This window comes from Physeter macrocephalus, chromosome 11 (genome assembly GCF_002837175.3).
Source record: "Physeter macrocephalus isolate SW-GA chromosome 11, ASM283717v5, whole genome shotgun sequence".
Lineage (NCBI taxonomy): Eukaryota > Metazoa > Chordata > Mammalia > Artiodactyla > Physeteridae > Physeter > Physeter macrocephalus.
In genome coordinates this window covers 23,256,856-23,281,328 of record NC_041224.1, presented here as the reverse complement: position 1 = coordinate 23,281,328, position 24,473 = coordinate 23,256,856, and the positions used below count along the sequence as shown (strand labels likewise).

At 39.7% G+C, this 24,473-nt stretch overlaps 1 protein-coding gene across 33 annotated transcripts in view; it reads left to right on the top strand.

Moving 5' to 3' along the window:
- Positions 1-24,473, top strand: part of PARD3 (par-3 family cell polarity regulator) — a 678,698-nt gene that overhangs the window by 267,484 nt on the left and 386,741 nt on the right. For 32 of the 33 annotated variants that reach the window (XR_002892687.3, XM_055087799.1, XM_055087804.1 and 29 more), the window contains one exon: positions 9,012-9,192. Coding sequence is in view for 32 of the 33 variants with exons in the window: in XM_055087799.1 (XP_054943774.1) it covers positions 9,012-9,192 (181 nt within the window). In the remaining variant the exon portion in view is untranslated. Of the gene's footprint in view, positions 1-5,664; positions 5,682-9,011; positions 9,193-24,473 lie in introns of those variants that run through there. The other variant, XM_055087802.1, reaches the window with a different exon arrangement.

The window sequence follows — 24,473 nt, the reverse complement described above, 5'->3', positions numbered from 1 at the left end:
GGCTGGTGCCCTAGACTGTGGAGTCCGTGTACGATGGCATGTCTTTGTGGGACAGAGGGGACGTGTCACTCATGCATACATACTCCGCAAAGCTCAAGTCGCATCGCTGGGGCTGTGCGTTTTCGTCGCGGACCTTTAGATCGCAGTTTAGAGTAAAGCCTTGATTGAAAGGCTCTGTGTGTGTGTGTGTGTGTGTGTGTGTGTGTGTGTGTGTGTGTGTGTGTGTGTGTGTGTGTGGTTTTCGCTTGTGTCTCATTGTGCCTGGCTGTTTCCTACGTGATGTTGGACTTTTGATTAATAATACATATATTTTTAAACTTAACTCCCCAACCCCCAGGCTATGGAATTCATCGAAGGAGTCGCTCCCGGGGGAGTCTCTCATTTACAGTTCGTTAATGCAGCTCTTCCCGAGTCAGTGTTTAACACGTACTGATTGTCAAGCTAAATGGTGTACAGATTAAAACACCTTGTTGTTGAATCCTGTTTCTACCCCTCGCTCACTTTTGGAGAGATGTATGTTAGGAGGGTGGCAGTGGCGAGGAGACGGGGGCAGGGCACCCCTAGGTGAGGACCTGCTGCCTCTCAAATCTCAAGCCCCGGAGCTGGAAGTTGAGACAGATTTGAGGTTGAGGCTCCAGGTACAGTGCAGGGAAAGGACTCCAGCTCTTTACCTTTCTTAGCTTAGCCAGGAGGAAAAGTGGCTACGCCTTCAGCATGCTCATGGCATTCAGAGTTCTCTTCTAAGCTGTGGGTTTTTTGGTGTGGGTGTTTTTTTGTTTTTTTTTTTTTGTATCAGACAATATACACTTAATTTTTAAAATGTTAATGAAGCAGAGAATCAATCTTGCTTATATAACATTTAAAGTTTTTCAGTGGCAAGCTTGAGATTCTCCTTCTGTTGTGAGTTTGTTTTTATGAGTACAGCTTGTATTACTACTATTATAAAACACCATTGGCCCCAATATATTCTTTTGCTGTTGTTTTGCTTACTCGACCAGTAAAACTGTAGCTTTATTTAAATGAGTTTTTAATGAACCGTGAGAGCAAGTAAGGCTCAGAGAATGACTAAGGATTTAGTGTTGCCTCTGTCATTAAAGTGAGTTCAGTCATTAGAAAGCTTACAAGTTGATTTAATAGTTTTTTTTGGCCCATGTCTACACAGTAATTCATTACTACATCATTACCTTTGATTCTGAGGTTCATAGGGCTTCTTTCCCAGTTTTACCGTCATCTCTTTGAGGGGAAGCTGCATGTGCTCTTGGTAAAATCACAACAAATACAACCTCCTCCAGTTTGGTGTCAATCCATATATGTGTGATTAGCCAATTTCAGATTCATTTTGTTCTGTCTTAGTGTGCAGTCTTGCTTTTTATTAACACGTCAACAATAGCGTAATGTCGTTGTAACCTCATGGATGGGTACACACGGAACAGTGGCCCTTGGTAACGGGGATGGGAGGGGGAGGGGTTTACATTATGTCTGACAAGGGGGTCAGCCAGCTGATGGCTGCAGCATTTGCATGTGTTCATTGTGGTTTGCGGTTGATACACTCAAGGCTGTTAGTTGAGCACAGCTCTTAAATTGGGAATCTAATTAGTCTGAAGGCTCAGTGGGTGACACAGTGTGTCACCCTGAGGGACAGCAGAATTAAATCCCAGCTCTGAAATATAAGCTGGGGGGTGTCATAGGTGAATAGATTTCACTGTGATTTCCAGGTGAAGCACAGTATCTTTATTAAGCATCTCTGTCCATGAAATATTGCCTTCTTAAAGGATGCCGTTGGCTCTTGTGGGACAGTAACCTTTGATCATCCGCAGGTAGACGCTTGTGATGGTGTTGGTCTCCTTGGTTGTTCAGGTAGGGAATGTCTTACCCCCTCCTACATGGTATGTTGTTTGAAATGACACTGTTAAATATTTATCTCGTTACGTTCCCTTCTTGTGAGTAGATAACATACTGCACTAATCTATATAACCGTGCTGGTGTCTTAGTTTTCCTTTTCTTTTTTCTTTTGGCTGTGCCACACAGCTCGCGGATTCTTAGTTCCCCGACCAGGGACCGAACCTGGGCCTCGGCAATGAAAGCGCCGAGCGCTAACCACTGGACCATCAGAGAATTCCTTAGCATGTTTTGAAAGGTGTATCCTTGAGCCAAAGGGTAAAAAAAAAAAAAAAAAAAAAAACCGTAAAGGTATCGATATGTGTGATCCTAACTATAGAAACTCCTAGATTGACCTATGGGAAGAAAAAGTCATTTTTGGAATAGTGATAGTTTAGAACTGTATGTTATGGAACAGCCTTACTTCCATCATAAAATACACAGAGAATTCCTCAGCATTTTTTGAAAGGTGTATCCTTGAGCCAAAGGGTAAAAAAAAAAAAAAAAAAAAAACCGTAAAGGTATCGATATGTGTGATCCTAACTATAGAAACTCCTAGATTGACCTATGGGAAGAAAAAGTCATTTTTGGAATAGTGATAGTTTAGAACTGTATGTTATGGAACAGCCTTACTTCCATCATAAAATACATGTATCTCCAACTGCTTGATTTTTATTGTTAGTTTTTTGGAATGTTATACTGTGATAGAGCTCTCACATTTTTATTGCATTTTCTCTCTGTTGCATTTATTCTTCACAGGCAAATCTGCCTATGAAACCTCCCTGCCATTGTTCAGAGATGTGTTGTTTTACGTGATGCCATCGTTATCTTGGGGGTTCAGAAGCATCATCATCATAGTCTCGTGTTAGGAAGAATATTGAAAAATGTGGCGAGCACAGAGAGTTCCCCACCAGAAGCAAAATCAAGCGCATGTTGTCTTTTGTGTTTCTTGCCGATTTTGCTTTGATACCACAGACGAAGTGATTCAGTGGAGTCTGGCTTACTCGTTGAGGCCAATCATGTTCCTTAGGTGAAGAGAGGGTCTTAAAGGCATCTTCAAGTTCAGTGTCATTTTTAGTATTTTTCCACATACTTTGGACCTTCTCCAGGAGCGGAAACATGATGCCTTTCTAAAGAGTTACAGGTCTTTATTTCAGAGTCAAACAATTCGATATATTGATGTTGAGTGTGCAGAAGATGTTCATGAGACCCATAATAATCAGCTTTTTCTGGATATGTGCAGCCCTTACAGGAAGAAATCAACAGAGACAGACGGATGACTCAAGGGCTACGGCAGTTAAATGGCTTTGGAGGGCGTGTGGCGTCTGGGCCTAGAGTGTTGGCGACCTCACTTAGGCAACTACTTGACTTACGTCCCCTGCCATTTCCTGTGTGAAGACAGAATCGGCAACGTCTTTTGATTCTTTTAAAAAGCTCTCTGATCAAGACTGAATGATGATATATTTAGCATGGTTACCCTCAGATATGTTCAGAAACTTTTAGGTAGTGGTATCAAAATTATGTTAACTTGGTAAGGTGGGGTGTTAGCTTTAGTTAATCAAGAATGAATAGAATTCGATTCCAAGACTTGTAGGTGCTCATAGCCTGGAGTTTCCCAGAAGGCTTTGCTGTCGACTTGTTAGATGCTCCAGGGCAGTGGGGTTGGGAGAAAATAAGATCTCTGAAGTTGGATGGATTTGACTTCCAATTTCAGATTCATTCTATACGTATAGCTGAGCTCTAGTCATATTAATTTTTCTGAGTCTCAGTTTTCTTTTCAGTGAAATGAGATGTAAAAAGCTGCTCTGTGTCTGTGTGAGGGGTTGAGGGGAGGACGGAGGGCACCTGCAGAAGAACTTCACTCTGTGCTTATTGTGATGTTGAATTTTTCTAGCAAGCCTTCTCCTTTCCTTTTCCTGTTGTTTTCCCCTCTTATTATTGGTGTATCGAAGAACTTTGCCTCAGTCTGTAGTTACTCTTGAAACTGATCCTCAGTTTTCCAGAAGTATATATTTATCGACCACCACACTGTCACTTAATAATAGCTAACAGTAAGCATGTGCTTGTGTTCTGAAAGTCGACACGCCTTCTCTCTGATTTGTCACAAGTCCAGGAGGAGAGGTCCTGGCACTAGATTAGTTTCCTATTGCTGCCATAACAAATTACCACAAACTGGTGGTTGAAAACATCACACATTTATTAACTTGTATTTCTGTAGGGGAGAAGTCTGACATAGGTAACGTCCAGGTGGAGGAGAGCTGCATTCTTTCCTGGAGGCCCTAGGGGAGAATTCATTCTCTTGCCTTCCAGAGGCCCCCGCGTTCCTTGGCTCATGGCTCCCTGGCTTCATCCTCAAAGCCAGAAGTGTAATCTTTCTCTAACCATTGTTATATCTCCCTCTGACCACAGCTGGGAAAGGGTCTCCACTTATCCAGACTCCTGTGATTAGCTGGGGCGCACTGGATAGTCCTGGACAGTCTCCCCGTTTTAAGGTCCTTGATCTGAATCACATCTTCAGGTCCCTTTTGCCATGGAAGGGCAACGTCCACAGGTTCTGGGGATTTGGATGTGGACAGACATGGGCATTGTTCTGCCTACCGCAATCACCATCCTCTTTCCAGATGAGGACAAGTAAGGCTTAGAGGTGGCCGAGAGGCCAGTGGATTAGGCCAACATCCATCTAAGAAGTAAGGTCAGAGCTGGTTTTGAATGTAGTTCTCTTTGTGAATTCTATGCTCTTAGCCACTTGGCTACACACAGTTCTGGGCTTTTAGCTCATATTTTTATCCATGAAAGAGGCCACCCTTGATCCAAGTGGTTTATATATGCATTTGCGTGTGATGTTTACAAAATGGGTTTTCCGTTGGAGGGTTCTGATGTCTCAGGCAGCTGAAATGGCTTGTTCTGAGGGAGGTGGAAATGTGTGGCCAAGTTTGGAGTTTTATTTATAGGCGGGTCATCGTGGGTGTTATCCTAAATTCTGCCTGTCTTTTCTCGTGGAGACTGGATGGGTGAATGGATCAGAAGAGCGATGAAGTAATAACTATTGAAAGTTAAAGTGAACTTTCAAAAACAGTCTACTTCATGGACAGCAGTGAAGATTCCATCTGTTAAAATACGGATTTGAGTCATGTTTCACAAACTTAAAAGCAAGACATTTCCTTTATTTTTTGAAGGACATGATAGAGATTTTTAATATGTGATGTTTTTGTGAAGGTCTCGTTTTCTTTTGCTGTGCTACTGTGTATTCTTGTAGAGTAGATTTTCTAAAATCATATATCCTTCCCAGTTTAACACAAAATTACTATATGTCTGCACCTGGCACTTAAATTTTGGTTTAAATGAAAGCTGTAGAATTGTGTGTTATTGGCATATTGCAAATCACCAACTGTGATTCTGCCACTGAAATTCAAACAGCATTTGTTCGTGGCACAGTCCAGATTTCATAATTCTTGTGTTTTCTAAAAATGCTGAAGATAATTATTGAAACTAATATATGTGTATAAGTTCTTCCATCATGTGTGGTATTTAAGGCTCGTTCTTTGTAATTTTCAATCTCCATTTTCAGTTTGCAGAAAGGACTTGATTCTTGAGAGAACACATCATTGTGAAAAGTTAATAACAAAACTTGAATTTCATTTGTTTCCGATTAAGCGCCAAAATGTCAGAACTTAATATCTTCAAAATGCATATTAAGCCACACAACTTGTGAGAAGTCTGATGAAATTAAAATCAAGTACAGAAATTCAAAATCCTGATGAAGAGCTTGAAGTGAATATTGTTAGCTTCTCAGGGTTACCAAGGTACCTTGACTTCTAGTTTTATTTCCCAAATTGAAAAATTTAAATTGGATGTTACTAGAGGGATGAGCAGTCTAGTGCAGGATCATCAAACTATGGCCCGTGGGTCAAGTTTGGTCCACCGCCTGCTTTGTAAATAAAGTTTTATTTAAACATAGTCACCCTCATTTATTCATGTATTGTGTATGGCTGTTTTCATGCTACAATGCAGAGTAGAATAGTTGTGACAGAGACTGTTTGAATTGCACAGCTCCAAAAATATTTGGACCTTTTAAGAAAAATGCTTGCTGACCCCTGATCTGTAGAATGTCTGTGTTACTAATATGGGGAGATGCTTATCAGATAAACAGGCTGATTATATATATGTATATATACATATATATACCTACAACACACGCACATATATACTGTATATGGAAACTTTCGTGTATATATACAAACACCTTTCCATTTTTTTGTAACTGCTAAGGATTTCTTTTCCCACTGATGTTGCTTATTATAAGGTTGAGTGGCCCAACTATTCATCTGACTTTAATTTCTTCTTACCACTTAACCTTCCTTCAGATTGTTTAATCAGCTAATTATATAAGATGCCACAGCAGGATTCTGAGCTTCCTGTTTGTCTCATGTCTCTATGACCTTATGGTGGTTTTCTTGTTTGTCTTATGAATTGATTGATGTCAATAGCATTTGTTCAAAATGACAAACTGTAATTATAAATACTTTTCATATTCTGTGAGTACACCTTTTGGTCTGTTAACTGATCGGAGTATTGGCGTTGAAAAGGCTTGGATTGGAGGCAGAAGGTGTGGTTCTTTTTGTGTGCAGTCCTGACTCTTCTTGTCTTGGAAGGCTGAGCTTGGTTCGCCAGGCATGGGATTGGAGCGTGAATGACCAAGGTGTTCTGTGCCTTAGAACTTTATTACTCTTTGAGATTTTAAAGAAGTGCTGCCACTGTTTAGTTATAAGAAGAAATAGGTTGAATTTTAATTTTTATGGTACTTTGTTTTGCTGTATTATGAAAATTTTCAATTTTGAAACAGTTTTATATTTCAGAAAAGTTACAAAAATGGTACAGAGTGCTCCCATATACCCTTCATCTATCCCTAATGTTCACATCCAACATAATCATAGTGTAGTGATCAAAGTTAGGAAACGAATAACATTGAGTCCATACTACTAACTAATCTATAGCTCTCATCTGAATTTTGCCTCTTTCCCACTAATGCCTTTTGTCTAGCCCGGAAGCCAGGCAAGGGGCTCACACTGCATGCAGTTCATATTTCTCCTCAGTGTCCTCCAATGTACACAATTTCATCAGCCTTTTACTTTCCCAACCTTGGTGTTTTTAAAGAGTAGTAGTTATTTTACAGAATGTTTCTCAATTTGGATTTGTCTGATGTTTCCTCACGAGTAGACCTAAGTTACGCATGTGGGGCAAGAGTACCACGGAAGTAACGTCGTATACGTCTCAATGCATTTTTCAGAGGGTACATGATGTTGATGGAGTGAAGTGACAGCACTGGGTGAAATGCGCCGTCTGCCAAGTTTCTGCCCGCAGACACTACTTTCTCTTTTTAATTAAAAAGCATCTTATGGGGAGATATTCTGAGATATGCCCATATCTCACCATACTCTCACCCATTAACGTTAGCATCCATTGGTAGATCTTGCCTGAGACGGTTCTGACTGTGGAGGTTGCCTAGTGATAATTTCTCTTTTAGTTATTATTTCCATATTTATTAATTGGGATGCTCCAGGAAGGAAAAGCTGTCCATTCTCCACCATTTTTTTATTTATTTCTTCGATTATTTACTTATATCATTATGAACTCACAGATGTTTAGTTTATCTTGGGTTATAATCTAATGCTATCATTATTTGATCATTTACAAGTGTCCCAAATGGTTCTGGCCCTTGGGAGCTCCTTAAGGTTGGCCCTAATTCCCTTTGATGTGCTTCCTTTGATGTGTTCTTTAGTATCACAAGGTGTTCCAGGCTCATCATGTATTTTCTCTGTCCCCAACCCTGGAATTAACTAATTTTCTAAGGAGCTCTAGTTCATTTATTGGAGAATAGTATTAGAAACCATGATCTGGCCACTTGTGTTCATTGGTTCTTGGACCAGCAATCTGACATTGAAGCAATGTCATTGCTTCTAGGATCTCTCACTGGACAGAGCTAGGACACATGTATTCACATCCATCCATACCCGTCTGCCTACCTACTTATAAAACCACAAGTTCATATTGATGCCTCTAATTCTAATCTAATACTACAGTATATTTCCTTGCTTGTAACTTCTGTTTCTGGCAGTGAGAACTTTGGCTCTCATTATCCAGAATATTTTTCTTGTTCATTCATTCCTGCTGTGTGTGTGTGTGTGTGTGTGTGTGTGTGTGTGTGTGTGTGTGAGGAGGAGGAGTGTGAATTTCTAAACCACGCGCTTGTAAGGAACAACTTTACTAACTAGAATACAATATTTCTGTGAAGGTTCTTTTTGCCTTTAGCCTTACGTTAAACAGTGAAAAAAAAAAGTTTTATAAAGTGACTTAGTTCTTTTCTTCCCCACCCTTTTTATTGTGGTTCTGTTTTTCATTTGTAACATAGTTGGGTTTCTTTATTTGTGCTCCATTTTAGATTCCCAACCCCCAGACCCCACCTTGCCTCCTGGTCGATTTCAATTATTTATTTCTCTTTTAGGTATTTGAATCATTATGATGGTTCTAAGAGTCAGAGTTACAGAAAAATATATTCAGAAAAGTGTTACCGCCCCATTATCTCCGCTCTTGTTCCCATTCTCTCTTTCTTTCAACCCTGTTCCTACTAACTCCCCGTAGCCTACCCGTCTCATTAGTTTCTTGTATCCTTTCTGTGTTTCTTATGCACAAATGAGCAGATGCTGCACGGTTGTTAATATACTCTTCTTCCCATATGAAGGGTCCATTATAACTTTTGCTGTATAAACTATCTATCATGTATATGCATTATATATAGGTATATATGCACTTTCTTTTCCACTTGATCTGTCATTTACAAAAACATTTAAATCCACTCCATCCCCTTCAGCATTGTGTGATATAAAACCATTTTATTTTTATTTTCACCCAGAGAATTTTGCATATGAAGTGTATGACTTAGAAATATAAAAATAAAGCATCAAAACTCAGGGCAAGACTATTTCTTTGAAGTTTCTTTTCCTAAAACATAACATTCCTGGGTGTGTACATATCCATATTTTTCCTCTGTAGATTTACATCAAAGGTGGTGTAAGTTTTTGGTTGTCATTTTAAATGCCTTTGCTTATAATCGCAAATTTACCTGTCGTTTCTAGCTGGTAGCAGTGTTTGATGAGCAAGACCCGCATCATGGAGGTGATGGCACCAGTGCCAGCTCCACAGGCACCCAGAGTCCGGAGATGTTTGGCAGTGAGCTCGGCACCAACAGTGTTTCAGCCTTCCAGCCTTACCAAGCAACGAGTGAGATCGAGGTCACGCCTTCGGTCCTCCGTGCCAGTGAGTGCATATTTCGTCTTCACTTACGGGGATGCCGACTCTTTTATCCAGCCATGCTCTTGTGAATGGAATTCACTGTCTGTTTATATAAAAAACTGATCAAGTTTAGAACCTGGGTGAGTGTCTTTTGCAAGAGAGGGAGGCAAGATTCTTTCTTTACGTTTTCATAGGTTGGCCTTACTTTACTGTGGACTGGTAGACTTCTAATTGCTCACCAGAGGTAAATCAGGGTAATAGTTAACGTTATACTACCTGCATTTTACTTTCCATATGTTTTGTATGAACGCTAGAACAGTTAGAAATAATCAACATCCTTCCACTGAAGCCAAACACAGTGTGTTGGATTGACCATCAACTTGGTTATAGCAGTTACTTGAACTTTATCTGGAGAGCAGGGGCTGAAGGGACCTCAAGGATTGTTATCTTCAGGGATCTGGAAGAGCTGCTATTAGATACCATCTAAGAAACGAAAATATTGGCCTTAGTGAGTTGATAGTAGGAATCCTAGGATTCCTAGTGCCCAAGTTCCAGGACACTAGCTTGAAGAATTCTGTAGCCATTCCTGCCAAGCTTACAGTAAAGAACTTCTGCTCAACGTTCTATTTAGCATTTGTAACTGTATAATCTTATCATTGAGCAATTGTTAAGACTAAGAAGGCCTATTTCAAGAAATTTATAACTTAAAAATCATTTCTCTTTTAGGCACATCAGTCTAGAAACATTTCAGTTTTTCAAGTGGAAAATTTAGTCTTGTGTGATGTTACTGGTAGTCTGCAGTAGATCTTCACATAGAGATAGGTAATAATATGTAATAATATATAAAATAAGCTATAGAATATAGTTAGATAATTTTTAGAATATATAGTTTATTCTTATAAAATACGTCATTGTCCCCACTTTTCACATTGGTAGCCATCTGTAGCATTTTGGTAATTTGCTTCTAGATGTTCATAAACTATTTCTGCTTCCACTGTCCCTTGAGGATATATATATATATAGAGAGAGAGAGAGAAAGAGAGAGGAGAGAGAGAGAGAGAGAGAGAGAGAGAGAGAGAGAGAGAGAGAGAGAGAGAGAGAGAGAGAGGGAGAGAGAGGATGCCATATAGAGATGTAGAGGATTGAAAGGCACATTGCATGATGAGATATGTACGTGATGCCCAGGGGATCGTGTCTGGTTGCAGACCAATGTTAACTACTTTCTAAAATTGCTTTCTATCACCTGGACAAGAATAATTGTAGTGAGAGCTGGGCACAGTAGAAGATGTTTCCAAGGAAGTGTGGACAGGAACAGCCACTGTAAGGTGTTTTAGCTGGACCTTTCCTTGTATCCAGGAGATGTAGGTTGTTTGTGCACATACATGAACAAATATATTTTAAACTGATTTTGTGGAAGTAACATTTGATTACTACATGGATACAGTACTTAAAAAATCTTATGTAGGATTTACTTTGGGCAGTGTTTTTCAAAAGGTGAAGTGTGTACCATATGAAGTAATATGTAGGGGGTGTGCAGGTCATTTTCTTTTCTTTTATTGTATACTAGCTCATTAAGTCCCTGCCTTAATGAGAGAGAGAGAGAGAGAGAGAGAGAGAATGCCATATAGAGATGTAGAGGATTGAAAGGCACATTGCATGATGAGATATGTACGTGATGCCCAGGGGATCGTGTCTGGTTGCAGACCAATGTTAACTACTTTCTAAAATTGCTTTCTATCACCTGGACAAGAATAATTGTAGTGAGAGCTGGGCACAGTAGAAGATGTTTCCAAGGAAGTGTGGACAGGAACAGCCACTGTAAGGTGTTTTAGCTGGACCTTTCCTTGTATCCAGGAGATGTAGGTTGTTTGTGCACATACATGAACAAATATATTTTAAACTGATTTTGTGGAAGTAACATTTGATTACTACATGGATACAGTACTTAAAAAATCTTATGTAGGATTTACTTTGGGCAGTGTTTTTCAAAAGGTGAAGTGTGTACCATATGAAGTAATATGTAGGGGGTGTGCAGGTCATTTTCTTTTCTTTTATTGTATACTAGCTCATTAAGTCCCTGCCTTAATGATTATCTGCTTGGCACAAGCTTGTGTTTAAGAAATGGATTGCCTAGTTTTGATTTAAAGAAGATTTTAATGAAACAAGAGTACAAGGATTCATAGGTGCCTGATGCTTGGAAAATAGCGTCTTTATGTGAGTAATTACACCTTAATGTATATAATGAAATACAGAGCTTTTTGTTGTTTTACTGTTGTGGTTTTTTTTTTATTCATATGTTTTACAAAGCAAGGTGCACCTTTAATTTAGCTGCACCTTAAAAGTGTGTTGGAGGAAAGGCCAGTCCTGTCTTTAGGTTGAGAAGAATTTGAATGGCTTGCTGCCCATCCATTTATATATTTTTTTAAATTTATTTTTTACTTTTTGGCCACGCTGTGTGGCACGTGGGATCCTAGTTCCCCAACCAGGGCTCGAACCCAGGCCCCCTGCATTGGAAGCGTGGAGCCCTAACCACTGGACCGCCAGGGAAGTCCCCCATTTATATCTTTTGACTTCACTGACTCAACAAGATTTTTAAACCACCACCACCCATATTTGGCTGGCTTTGTGTGTTAAAATTTAAATGCTGTTTTCAACCCCAAACATATCTTTTACCTTGTTTTAATTGAGAAAAGGAAGTTATATTTGAAGCATATGTGTTGTCTTGCAGTCATCAGTGGGAAAATATGCAAATATTCAGAGCAAGAAGCTCTGAATTTTATTTGCTAACGTTATTTAGATTTTATGGCCTTGGCAGGCACTGGGTAAATGCATGTTAAACATCTACTAAATACAAGGTTTGGGGACTATGTGAAAGTTACCCAATACATATGAGTCATTTTCTACAGTATTAATACCATTCATTCGGAAATAAAACAACAGTAGGTCTGTGCTGGCCAGGCCTTGTGCTAGGTGATCAGAGTTCAGAGTTGAGTTAATATGGCCTAGTCCTTGCCATCAAGGAGTTTATGTTCTTCCTCTTTTTCAGTTATGGAAATAAAGAAACCAACAATATGTAGAGATTTGTTCAGTGATGGAATAATCAACTCCAGTTAGGGGCATGGTTAATAAAGGATTTCAGATAAATAAGCCTCAAAATTTATCTTGAAGAAATAAAGTGATAATTTTCCTATGAATGAATTAACTTATCTCCTCCATTCCATAAAAAACTGATGGAAGCTAAGAAAACTGTGGAAGTATTTTCCTATGATGTGAGGAAAAAAAAATTAAAACATTTTGTTTTCCTCCCAAAGTTCATTTTTCCCTTCTGATTAAGAAAAATAATTTAAAACATTTGGGCCTCCAGACGTGCTGTGGGTCCTGGGCATTGGACCTTCTCTGCCTTAGGACTGTCCACACTGGAGAAATGCAGCAGTTTTCAGGCCAATAATGCCATTTTAGGGAGTGGTGCATAAGGAATATGCTGATTTGACATCAAACCCTTTGAACTGTTCTGGCATTTCTTGGAAGGTCTCTGCATCCTTCGGGCATAGATAAGTATACTTCAATTTAAAGATAAGCAGATATGGATAACCTGAATAAATGTTCTTTTTTTTTTCCCCCCAACCAGACTTTTGATAAGTTTGGGAGTATAGTCTACTTTATGCTTTTTTTTTGCGGTACGCGGGCCTCTCACTGCTGTGGCCTCTCCCGTTGCGGAGCACAGGCTCCGGACGCGCAGGCTCAGCGGCCATGGCTCACGGGCCCAGCCGCTGCGCGGCATGTGGGATCTTCCCGGACCGGGGCACGAACCCGCGTCCCCTGCATCGGCAGGCGGACCCTCAACCACTGCGCCACCAGGGAAGCTCTACTTTATGCTTTTAACATGAGCTTGCTGTGCAGATACTCCTTTCTAGGATGGTGGTTTAGCATATTCATGGTTCAGAAAGAGGCAAAGCCACATCACGCAAGGTCAGCAGTCTCACTCAGCTTCAGTTCGTTCTTCTCCAGGTACCTGGCCCAGGACTGTGAAGAGTAAATGAGATGTTTGAACTTCTGATAGTGCCTGACACACGACAAGCACTAGGGTAACAGGAGATTATAGACAGATGATGGTGATAATGATGTCTCTTGAGTGCAAACCCAGTAGTTATGGATGTTCTAAAGGCGTGAGGAGTTACAGAACCCAAGTAAATAGGACATGTCTTCCTGGATAGGAAACATTGCCTTTCTTAGGTAGGTGGGGTGGAGTGCAGGGTCAAAGTGGAACCGTGTTCTCTTAACCTGACGGTTCTGTGATAGATGTTTAACTGTATTTTTATTGTTCACAAATCCAGTTTTAGAGAGACCTACTGTGCTCAGGAGCACAATTTCCGGAGCAGATCATAGAGACCAAGTCTAGCATTTTTTTTCCCCACTTATGATTTTTTTCTTTTTTAATTCTCAAAGGCTTTTTATAGAGATCAAACATTCTGGGGGTAGCCTGGCTTTAGAATGATGGCAGGATTTCTTTTCATCCCAGAATACTGATTTAATATTTCCTTTGGAAGAGCCAGACTGAAGATTCGAGATTCCTTGGCAGTGGCATATGCCCTAGTGATGGAAGAAGTCCTAGAAATAGAATTGCTTTAGAAATTTTGAGAAACAAAATATCCGCTTAGATTGTCTTTTAACATTTTAACCTTTCTGAACTATGTTAATTTTATAGTTAATTTTTATCCATGTCTGGCAAAATGTTGCTGAAAATGGTGCTCTTTAACGAATTGGTAAGATTTTACTAGCTCCCTAACTTTGAAAACTTACAGAGACATCAAGAACTGCTGTACAAGGCTTGTGTCATAAAGTTAGGTGCCCCCGACCCCACCACCTCTTTCTTGAGCTCTAAATTTTTTTTCTTACTCAAGAATATACGGATTGGTTTTGTCTTGCTACGAGATCCAAGATCTTTGGTTTAGAGACCTATTCTCTTAACATTACCTGGTATTAGAATACTATTTTCCGGATTTTATTTGAACATATACTGAAAATAGAAATAATATTCCTATTGTATTTTCTTTTAACTTGTGAAGTGGAGCATGGCATACAAATGGCATTCTCAGTATTTCAAATAATTACCTTCTTACTGTGCAAGTTCTATTCAGCATAGAAAACCCATCCAGTTTTGTTGTAGATGCAATCTGATTATTACATGTTGACAAGGTCATATATCTATTAATTGGATTGGAGATGGGATACAAAATTGCTGTAATTATTGTAATTTTCTAGCTAATTGCAGGGTTGGTGGTGAATATTTTACTTCTGCAAAATGAAAAACAGTATTCCATCAGAAGTTGTTTTATGGGGTTTCAGACATTCTGTTTCATATCTTTGGTGCTTTTTGCCCACAGAGTATCTCTTTTGTATCTTTTTTGTGTATCGATCCGCCTCTGAATGTCAGAGCGCTCATTGGCAGGGATCAGTGGAAGCAGCAAAGACAGAGAGCCTGGAGTACTCTCAGCTACCTCTTTGTTCTGGTTGCCACAGTACCTCTATTGTTTATTTATAAATTGGAGTACCCTCCCTTCAGACCTACAATCAAGGTTGGATGGGTCAGATCCCATTGGCAGAGGACTCCTCTCATCTGATCTGCTCTTTTGCCACCTGTGCACTCAGAAATACTCCATGAAATGAGCGTTCTCCACTATATTCAGACTGTTTATGTGTTCTTTTTTGGCATGAATAATTAAGTGAATTATTGGTCAGCCCACTTCACATTGTAATACAGGGCTTATGTTGCATGTTCTCTGTCTTTTGTATTGTTTGCTTTATTTAAGCTAAGCCAGCTTCTAAGAGCTGGAAGCCGAATTGACATTTTAAAAATAATGGTGTGTATACAAGGTGAGTGTGTTTGGAGGGTTGCAGGTGGGGGGGCCGGGCTACTGAGGGGGGTGTTGGAAGCTTGCTGCCGAGGATGGTGCGAGCAGACTGATGTTTATTCCCTGCTGGAGTATGAACTGGAGGCGCAGGTGACAATCGCCAGGCCTAATGAGCAATTTGGCAGATAAGACGGGCTGTCAGGCGACAGCAGTTCAGCAGCAGGCACACTGTCTGCGGACCAAGATGCTTGTTCCAGAGATGGCATTTCAATACCATCAAGAAAGCCTTCTTTTTTGTTGATATCTGGTGTCGCAGAGATGTGTGTTTCTTCATCCTTCAATTTTCCAGTGAAGTAAACAACAATCAACATATGGTGATTTTAGTTTCAAAATTATTTTTAAACTTGCCTTTTCATGTGGTCATCCATTAAGAAAAATGGGGGGGGGACGACAAGATATATTTTCCCCACACCAGAACACAAGAAGTGTTAGGTTTTAAAATGCTAATAAAATGTAAGCGATCAGTTGCTTCGTTGGGCTGAAACATTTCATCTGTGGTCTTTACATTGGAACTTAACACTCCACGAGGTAACAGTGTAGTCTTTTCATCATACTGTGTCGTCTTTTCATCATACTGTGTCATTTATATCTGCTTCCTTTACCCAGGAATCCTTTCCTTCCACAGAGCACACGAAAATCTAGACATGTGCATGGATTCTCCCCACAGAGGCTATGAGTATACTGTATTGCATAAGGGACGCTGGGGACAGGTTTCCACATCTTTGTAGGATGGAGCAGTCCCTCAGGAAACCTCCAGGTCCATCTCCCCTATTTACCATCAGGAAACAGGCTCAGTGGAGTGAACTAACACAGTCTGTGCTTATGGCATAACCATAGCACACCTCTTCATATTCAAGACAAGTAGAGTTATTGCTGAAAATGTATGGGCACTTACTGTATGTCAAGGTCCCGTTGTGGCATTTCCAGACACCAGACTTGAAGTCAGAACATCTTTGCACTTCCCGTCTGACACCAGTATTTCCGAGTTATCTTTCAGCAGAGTAATCATTTGCTTCCTACATTGTTTAATTACATCTTTGTGAAGTACTTAATTTAAAAAAATCTCCACACAGATGTATACAGTATTTTACACTTAATAATGGTGACTGTTGGGCCACTGGGAGGAGGAGTATATTTTAGAAACTCTCTGCCCCATGTAATCAGATGGACTTTGGCCTGTAGTTAGCGGGTGGCTTCCTGTAGTGTTCACGGCACCACCTGTGCGAGATCTCCACACCCCAGACCTGATGGAACCGGACCCCTTGTGCACAAAGTCTCTGTATCTGTCACAACTGCTGAAATCTAGGGAAGAATAGTTTTACAGATTCCGTCCCCACCCCACTAAGATTTCTCCACTGTCCAATCACTTCTGTATTTCTCACTTCTTTTTGTCCTTGGCTAGTATATTTTACTTGACCCTGAGGCCTTGCCTTGTAGCCTTGCCTTTGTATGGGGATATATCTTATGTGTCCGATTTTTTTTTCTGTTTATCAGGTGCAGAAACGGTTACTGACACTTGAAAATTTGTAAAAGTGGTATAGCTATGAATATATTAAGAAAGTACAATTTAAATCGAAGCAAGAAAGCCCATTTTCAAATGGCAATAAGAAGTGCATTACATAGAGAAAATAATTGTATGAAAATGTTTGAGCAGACACGATTAGATTGTAAACAAGCTTTCTTTTTCATTTTCATTCTACATTCTAACCAGGTATCTAGGTTCTTTTTTCTATTAGCACATGTCACAGAGAGACCCACATGTGGATTATTTTGTCGTCATGAAATCCTGGCAGATAACATCTTCTCTTTTCTTCTTGCTGCTCTTGATACAGATCCCTTGTATAGATCTTCTTGAAACTGTGTTTGCTTATTTATTCTTTCATTGCTTTTAATGTCAGAAATGGCTTTGCGTTCCTCGTTCTGTTTGCTCCTGTCTCCAGCTAGAGACCGGCTTCATCCCTCAGAATCGTTGTGTGAGTCCCAAATGGGAAGGGACCGAGAGGCAGCCCTGCAGGGACACAGAGTGCTTGGTAAATGCGCCCCTGAGGTTTTCACCCCCTCTGCCTTTTCCCTGAAATGGACAGCTGGTGGTCCCTGTGATGGCCACGTTTTGAAGAAAAACCACCTTACAACTAAATCAGTGTATCGATTCATTATAGTATTTTGTATTTACAAATTTCATTTATATTGATGTATAAATTAACAATTTATTAATTATTATTTATCAATCCATCGCCTACATTTCAGCAAATTGGTTTTCTCCTTAGTAAAGAGCCTGGGCACTGCAGCATGTGCGCATAGCGGCATGAGATCGTGTGCTCCAGGACACACGTGAGAGAGGACAGCGCCTTCCCACAAAGAGATCTCTATCCAGCACTTTCTGTGGCTTAGATTTGATGCTTCCTTTACATATTCCCCTCCAGTTGGCATTTGACAGAACTTAAATAAATCTAGAATTTTTATAACTGCAAAAAAGGGGACTGTGCTTCCGTTACCTCACCTCCTGTTTCTCTCTCTTGGTCTGAAACATGGTCCAGACCATGGACCTGGCTTATTCTCAGGTACTGTCACACTGCCTGTTCCTTGGTGGAATGCCTTTCCATTTGTATTCTCTCTAAAAGTTGTAGAAAGTTTTCTATCCCTACATTTTTCTACATTACCCTCCATTTTCTATCTGTTCTGGGGATTAAGCAACCACTATGCGTTATTTTTTCAACTCTTTCTTACAGGGTTGAGAGTAAATACAGCAATTACAGCAGCTCGTTGCCTGGGCTGCAGTTGTGTTTTGACCGTATTATACAAGCATCATTTTCTTGTCTTTATAGTGGTACCCTAGTAATAAGTCTTTGTATGTACATATACACATATCTATGGCTGATATTTAGTGAGGTTATCTCTGGAAGGAGTATAGGAGTAGCATGTACCTTCAGGAAAATAAATCATTTTGTAGAGATGATTCCCATGTTTAAAGATGGAAAATTACAACCGGAACCGTCTAGGACCAATCATAATATGCAAAGAGCAGGAGCCAAAGGGCATTTCAGACTACTACTTTACTCAGCCCATCATCACATTTAATTAAAATGTCAGTTTGTGCCATGGCTGATCCACTGGTTAATTTGTTATTTAGATCAGCTTGAGAAGTGTTTATTTTAAATATAGAATTTGTGTTAATGCATTGGAAAAGAATATTCTCTTGCTTGGCAGAGTTGTTGCAGCCTAAAGATTTATGACTTAGAACAACAAAAACCAGCTGGTGATCAGTTTGCATAAGTAGTATGCGGGTATCTACTAATGCTGGATAATAACCGTTCTATGTAATCAGAGTAAGGGGATTGGGAATATGGGAGGCAGAAGCAAGGTCAGTGATGAGTCACAGGGGCTTCCCTGGGGGTCCAGTGGTTAACACTCTGCTCCTGCACTGCAGGGGGCACAGGTTCGATTCCCCGCTCTGGGAACTAAGATCCCGCATGCCACGGCGGTGCAGCCAAATAAAGAAAAAAAAATAAAGAAGAAAAGATGAGTCACCCATCATAGAGCAGAACTGCACTGAATCCTGAGAATGGGTCTGTGATCCACGGTCAAGGCTTGGGGATCATGTGTCCACTCTGAGGGGGCTGGGAGAGCCAGGTGGGCAGGGGTCTGTCTGGGCTTGCCCTTGCTGCTTCATCCAGAAAGCTTCCCAGTCTGCCTTCCTCATTTCTCTCCCTCATCGAAGACATGGCACCTCTTTTCTTCAAAATTGGGAAATTAGTTTGATCAGAGTTAATACATAAATTTTGAAGAGCAGGGTGTTTATAATTTTCTGTGTGTGTATATGTATCAGTTTTCTATTCCCGCCATAACAAGTTACCACAAACTTAGTGCCTTAAAACAATACAGATTAATTTTAGTACCATAAGTCAAGAGTCTCATGTGGATCTCAATGAGCTGAAGGCCAAGGGTTGGCAGGGCTGTGTTTCTTTTGGAGGCTCCAAGGGAGAATCCCAAAGAAAGGAGAATCCATTTCGTTGCCTTTTCCAGCTTCTGGAGGCCACCTGTGTTCCTTGCTTGTGGCCCTTTCTCCATCTTCACCATCGGCAACCTTGTATCCCTTTGACCATTCTTCTGCAGTCACGCCTCCCTCCCTTTCCTTCTCCCCTTCTCTCCCATTTTTAAGGACTCATGTGATTACGGTGAGCCCCCCTGGAAATCGAGGATCATCTCCTCACCTCAGTCTTTGCCTTCATTCCACATGTACAGGCCCTTTTGCATGTCAGGTAACATGGCAGGTTCTAGGGATTAGGATGTGAACCAATCTTTGGGGGCCATTATTCTACCTACACAATATACAGTTGATATATAATATTAATAATGTGAGGTAGTGTGAAAAAAATACCACTTCCATTGCTCTTTGTTTGGGACATTATCTTTCCTCATCACGTGACTCTGCATACGACAATCAGAGTCTGACCCAACAACATTTATGTGATGATCATTTTGATGTAAGTACCTTGGAAAGGAAAGTAATGAACATTGGGACAAACCATCTCATTAGAAGTATTTCTCTGAGACCATTTCTAATTTAGGTGAGCCAGATAGAGCAATATTTATAAAAACATCACTAGCCATTATTATATAATTCTGTTTGCTTGACTTTCATGTAATAATTTGTCTGCTCTTTATCTCTTTTGCGTATTGAAAAAGAATTTTCAGAGTATTGACTTTTATACTTTAAGGGAGAAATTTTGATTAGAAAAATTATGTGCAATTTGTGAATACTGAAAACATTGGGCAGTTTCCTTATCTCACAGGTACTCTCTCTCCTTGCTCAAGCTCTCCTTCTTACCTTCCTCATGACTTATTGTATGTGTTTTTTTAAGCTTTAAAAAAACACCTGTTGGGCTTCCCTGGTGGCGCAGTGGTTGCGCGTCCGCCTGCCGATGCAGGGGAACCGGGTTCGCGCCCCGGTCTGGGAGGATCCCACATGCCGCGGAGCTGCTGGGCCCGTGAGCCATGGCCGCGGAGCCTGCGCTCCGCAACGGGAGAGGCCGCAGCAGAGGGAGCCCCGCATACCACAAAAAAAAAAACAAAACACACCCGCAACGTTTTTGCAGATGTTTACTTTAGTTATGTTCTAGGCCTTCCCATAAAGTATCTGAACAATGACTTTTAGGATGATTACATACATTGATGGAGCTTGTGAGTATTAGATGTAATTTTTATTCTTGAACCTCCATCAGTTCGCATTCTTGAGCTCTTTTAGAAGTTTCTAATAATTCTGTTTTGAATGGCGTTAAAGTGACTGAAGACTAGTTCTGATGAGCCTTCGTGAACACATTCATCTGAAGACCTTTTTTTTTGGTATTACTTCACCTTGTTTCCTTCTTTTGCCTGTAAAGAAGTGCATTGTTGGGCGTCTACCACTCTTTTAAAGAATTAAAAGTTTTCTAAGACAGCACTCTTTCCTCTTTCTGGGTTTCCTTATATGCTGCTTTATTTTGTAGCTGCTTTATGTACCTCTCTGGCAGTTCAGTTTCTGAATAATGGAATGTGATAAAAGACTGTTCATATCTGTGAACATAAAATTGCAACAGATCCAAGTTCAAATGTGTACTTGATCTTTAAATTTTATTTACCAGGGTGCTAACATTCCTTTAATAGGATTTTTCTTTTACACTGAAGAAATGTTTTATAATATTTTCCACTGAACACAATTTTATATATATTTCAATTTTCGTACATTCTGCAAGATTGTAAATTTAAAAGGCAACCTCTCAAACAACCTTCTACATCTATATCCTCAACTGGATATGCTTGATTCGGGGCCAATGCAATATTCTTATTAGTGAAGAAAATTGAGACCCTTAATTAGAAAAAATATCTCCTGAAACCACATCTAAAATGACTGCTCTCTGCTCGATGATTACGTCATCCATCTTCATTCACTTCCTTTATTATCAAGACATACTGAATCGCTGCATTTTTGTTAAGGTCTTAATGTAAGACTTAATTGTGTCAGAGGAGAAGTTTGGTTTAGCTATCAATGGTGTCGTAGTTGTGGTTATTATCCGTTACCAACTTTAAAGACAGAGTATATACTTAGAGGGAAAAAAAAAACCATTTTTGAACTATAAATAAATTGAGTAACTACTGCTGGCACAGTTTTATTCTCTGGAACTTGGCTGTTGTAGACCTTGATTCCTGTTTACTTATTTACAATGAACGATGCTTCACCATCATGGTAACACAAATGCTGATGCATGCAATCTACTTTCTTATGCAAGAGTCAGGACTGTCATGATAGTGGGTGTACTAAACATGCCTGGAAAATGTGTGCGTGCGTGCGTGTGTGTGTATGTGTGATTTGCAGTGATTCCTTGCCTTTATTTTTGTATATTTCATAAGTATTGTCCTTTTTTACTGACTGAAAACTGAGTTTTGATATGAGCTTTTTAACTTAAAATTTCCATAGCAATACTAAAGATTATGACATGACGTGAAGGTATTGCTCATAAAACTAATGGGGCAGTTTTTTTCTGTATGATGAATATATTACGTTTCTAAATAAACGAAATGTTTCGTTTTCTAGATTTTTTTCTTCATTTACTTTCATAAACTCTGTCCTTGAAATAAGTACACATCACACACATGCCACACACCCAGATGGCTTTTTAAGGAAGTTATTAATCAGATGAAGCTAATAAATAGTGAAGACTCTCTACCTGCATCTGACTCCTTTTTCTAATTTGCTTTCAGTTCCTGTGGGTTCCAAGCTTCAAGTTTTTATGCTACTCATATTTGAAAATTTTGGGTTTTTTTCTGTCAGCTCATCTGCTAATCTTATAGGTAACTATTATATTTTTGAGCATTTTCTCACAATAAATGTTAAGACATCAAAATAATATAAGAATATTTTTCACATTTCTCTACCGTTACTTATTGTCTATCACTCCATTGCTCCTTGAAAAGATTTACTAGGTATTTGGTGGGAAAATGCAGCTGCTTTATATCTGTACCTTGATTATCATCAAATATGCTTCATCCTTCTGAAAAATGGAAGAAATCAAACTACAGTAGTACTTGTCACTTAACCTTTTAAAAGTCAAGGCACATCTAAGTAAATGGGTTCAGGGTCACATCTAGACCCACTAATCATGTTGTTAAATTTCATGTTGCATCTTAGACCTTTAATCTGTGAGAAACAGCACTTTAGGAGGCTTGACTTAGCAAATCTTTTTGGTGAAACTGAGCCTCTTCTGCATAAATGTTGTATTGATATAAAGTCAGCACAGCCTGTTCGGAGGAGATTCATTCAACTGTAGCACAGAAGATATTAGAGAAACCATCATGATGAATATGCAACTTTACACACCTTTCCTTTTTAAAAAATTTAACCCTGATTGGGGAAAAAGACTATTATTCAGTATCATTACATTGCATATTTTCACTTGTCTTTATAATTTTCTCCTTTGCAAGGTCACTTGTCTTCTGTTCAATTTTTTAATCGTAGAAAATTTCAAGCATATACAAGATTAAAGAGAATAGTGTAAAGAAATGCCATGCCCAACTATCAGTTCTAACAGTTATCAATTTATGACCAACCTTGTTTCATCTATACTTCCCCAAATGGGACTATTTCAAAGTAAATTCCAGATCTTATATCATTTCTTCTGAAAACATTTCAGTACTGTATATATTTCTAAAAAGTAAAACTTTAAATATATAACCCCATACAATACTTTCTTAATGCTGTGTAATGTAATATTATTATTAAAATTACTCTGTTTTGTAAATGTGGTTTCATATTTGGCTTCCTTAAATCAGCATCCAAAGAAAATCTACACACTGCATTTGATTGATTTGTTTTCTTTTAGTCTATAAGTTCCTCTTTCTGTGTGTGTGTCTGCATGTGTCTATATATGGGTATGAATATATGTATGTATACACACACACACACATATACACATTGCAATTTACTCATTGAAATTGGACTGATTTTCTGGTGGTTTTCCTCTGTCTGGAGCTGAATCCATCCCTGTGGCATCTACTATGTTCTTACATACCCTGTGTTTCTTATAAACTGGTAGTTATTAGATGTAGAGTCTTGATTTGATTCTGGTCTGAGTCTTTGACAACTGTTTCTCTAGGTGGTATTGTACAGTTCACTCAAGAGACAAATAAAGTCTGGTTGTTTCTCATTGTGTGATATTAGCAGCATTGGTGATTATTGCCTAGATCCATTATTATTTTTTTTAATGCTTGCAGCATGTTGATATTCCAGTTCTTTCGTTTATTGGCCACGTAATTTCTCTAAAGATAATTTTTTTTTTTGTCAACTAGTTTGTTACCCTGAGATATCCTTTGTATAGGAAGAACAGACCACATGCCCAATTCTGTCTTTTTATCAGTTTTCATAATAATGAGTTTGTTTTCTTGGCTAGCATCTCCTGGTTTCGCTTTTCCTTTTCCCCTCTTTAAAAAAGTCAGTAAGAACTCATAAGCATTAGTATAGTTGTTATTTCAGTCTATTGCATTATTGTTCTTATTGCTCAGATCATCCATGTTCGTGGCAGTGGGACCTCTCTACCCTGGCTCCTGAGTGTTCTTGATAACAGCATCCTTGCTTTCTGCCGTGAAATGTGTTCCATGCTCATCTTATATATTTTCTGCCCACATCTGGAATCAGTCGCTTCCCAAAGCAGTCTCGTCCTGTTAATGGGAAGAGGTATTCAGAGACTGCTATTTGGGTACATTGATTTCATTTTGTTAAGCCTAAAAGTAAGTTAAAATTAAGAGCATCCTGGTCGGGCTTCCCTGGTGGTGTAGTGGTTAAGAATCCACCTGCCAATGCAGGGGACACGGGTTCGAGCCCTGGTCTGGGAGGATCCCACATGCCGCGGAGTAACTAAGCCCGTGCACCACAACTACTGAAGCCACGTGCCACAACTACCGAAGCCCGCGCACCTAGAGCCCGTGCTTCACAACAAGGAAGGCACCACAGTGAGAAACCTGCGCACCACAAGGAAGAGTAGCCCCCGCTCGCCGCAACTAGAGAAAGCCCGCGCACGGCAACGAAGACCCAACACAGCCAAAAATAAATAAATTAAAATTAAAAAAAGAGCATCCTGATGTAATTTCAATTTTCAAAGTGATGCCTGAAAGTGTAGTGAATCTACTCTTGATTATTTGAGAGGTGAATCTTTCTAATCAGCATGGGTTCTTCCTGTCAATTCCAAGTTCCTTAATTTGAATTCTGATGAAGTTTTTAGGCAACTATAAGACTAGTGTTGGGAGTTCCCTGGCGGCCCAGTGGTTGGGACTCGGCACTGTCGCTGCTGGGGCTCGAGTTCAATCCCTGGTCAGGGAACTGAGATCCTGTAAGCCGCGTGGTGCAGCTACACCGCCCCCCCC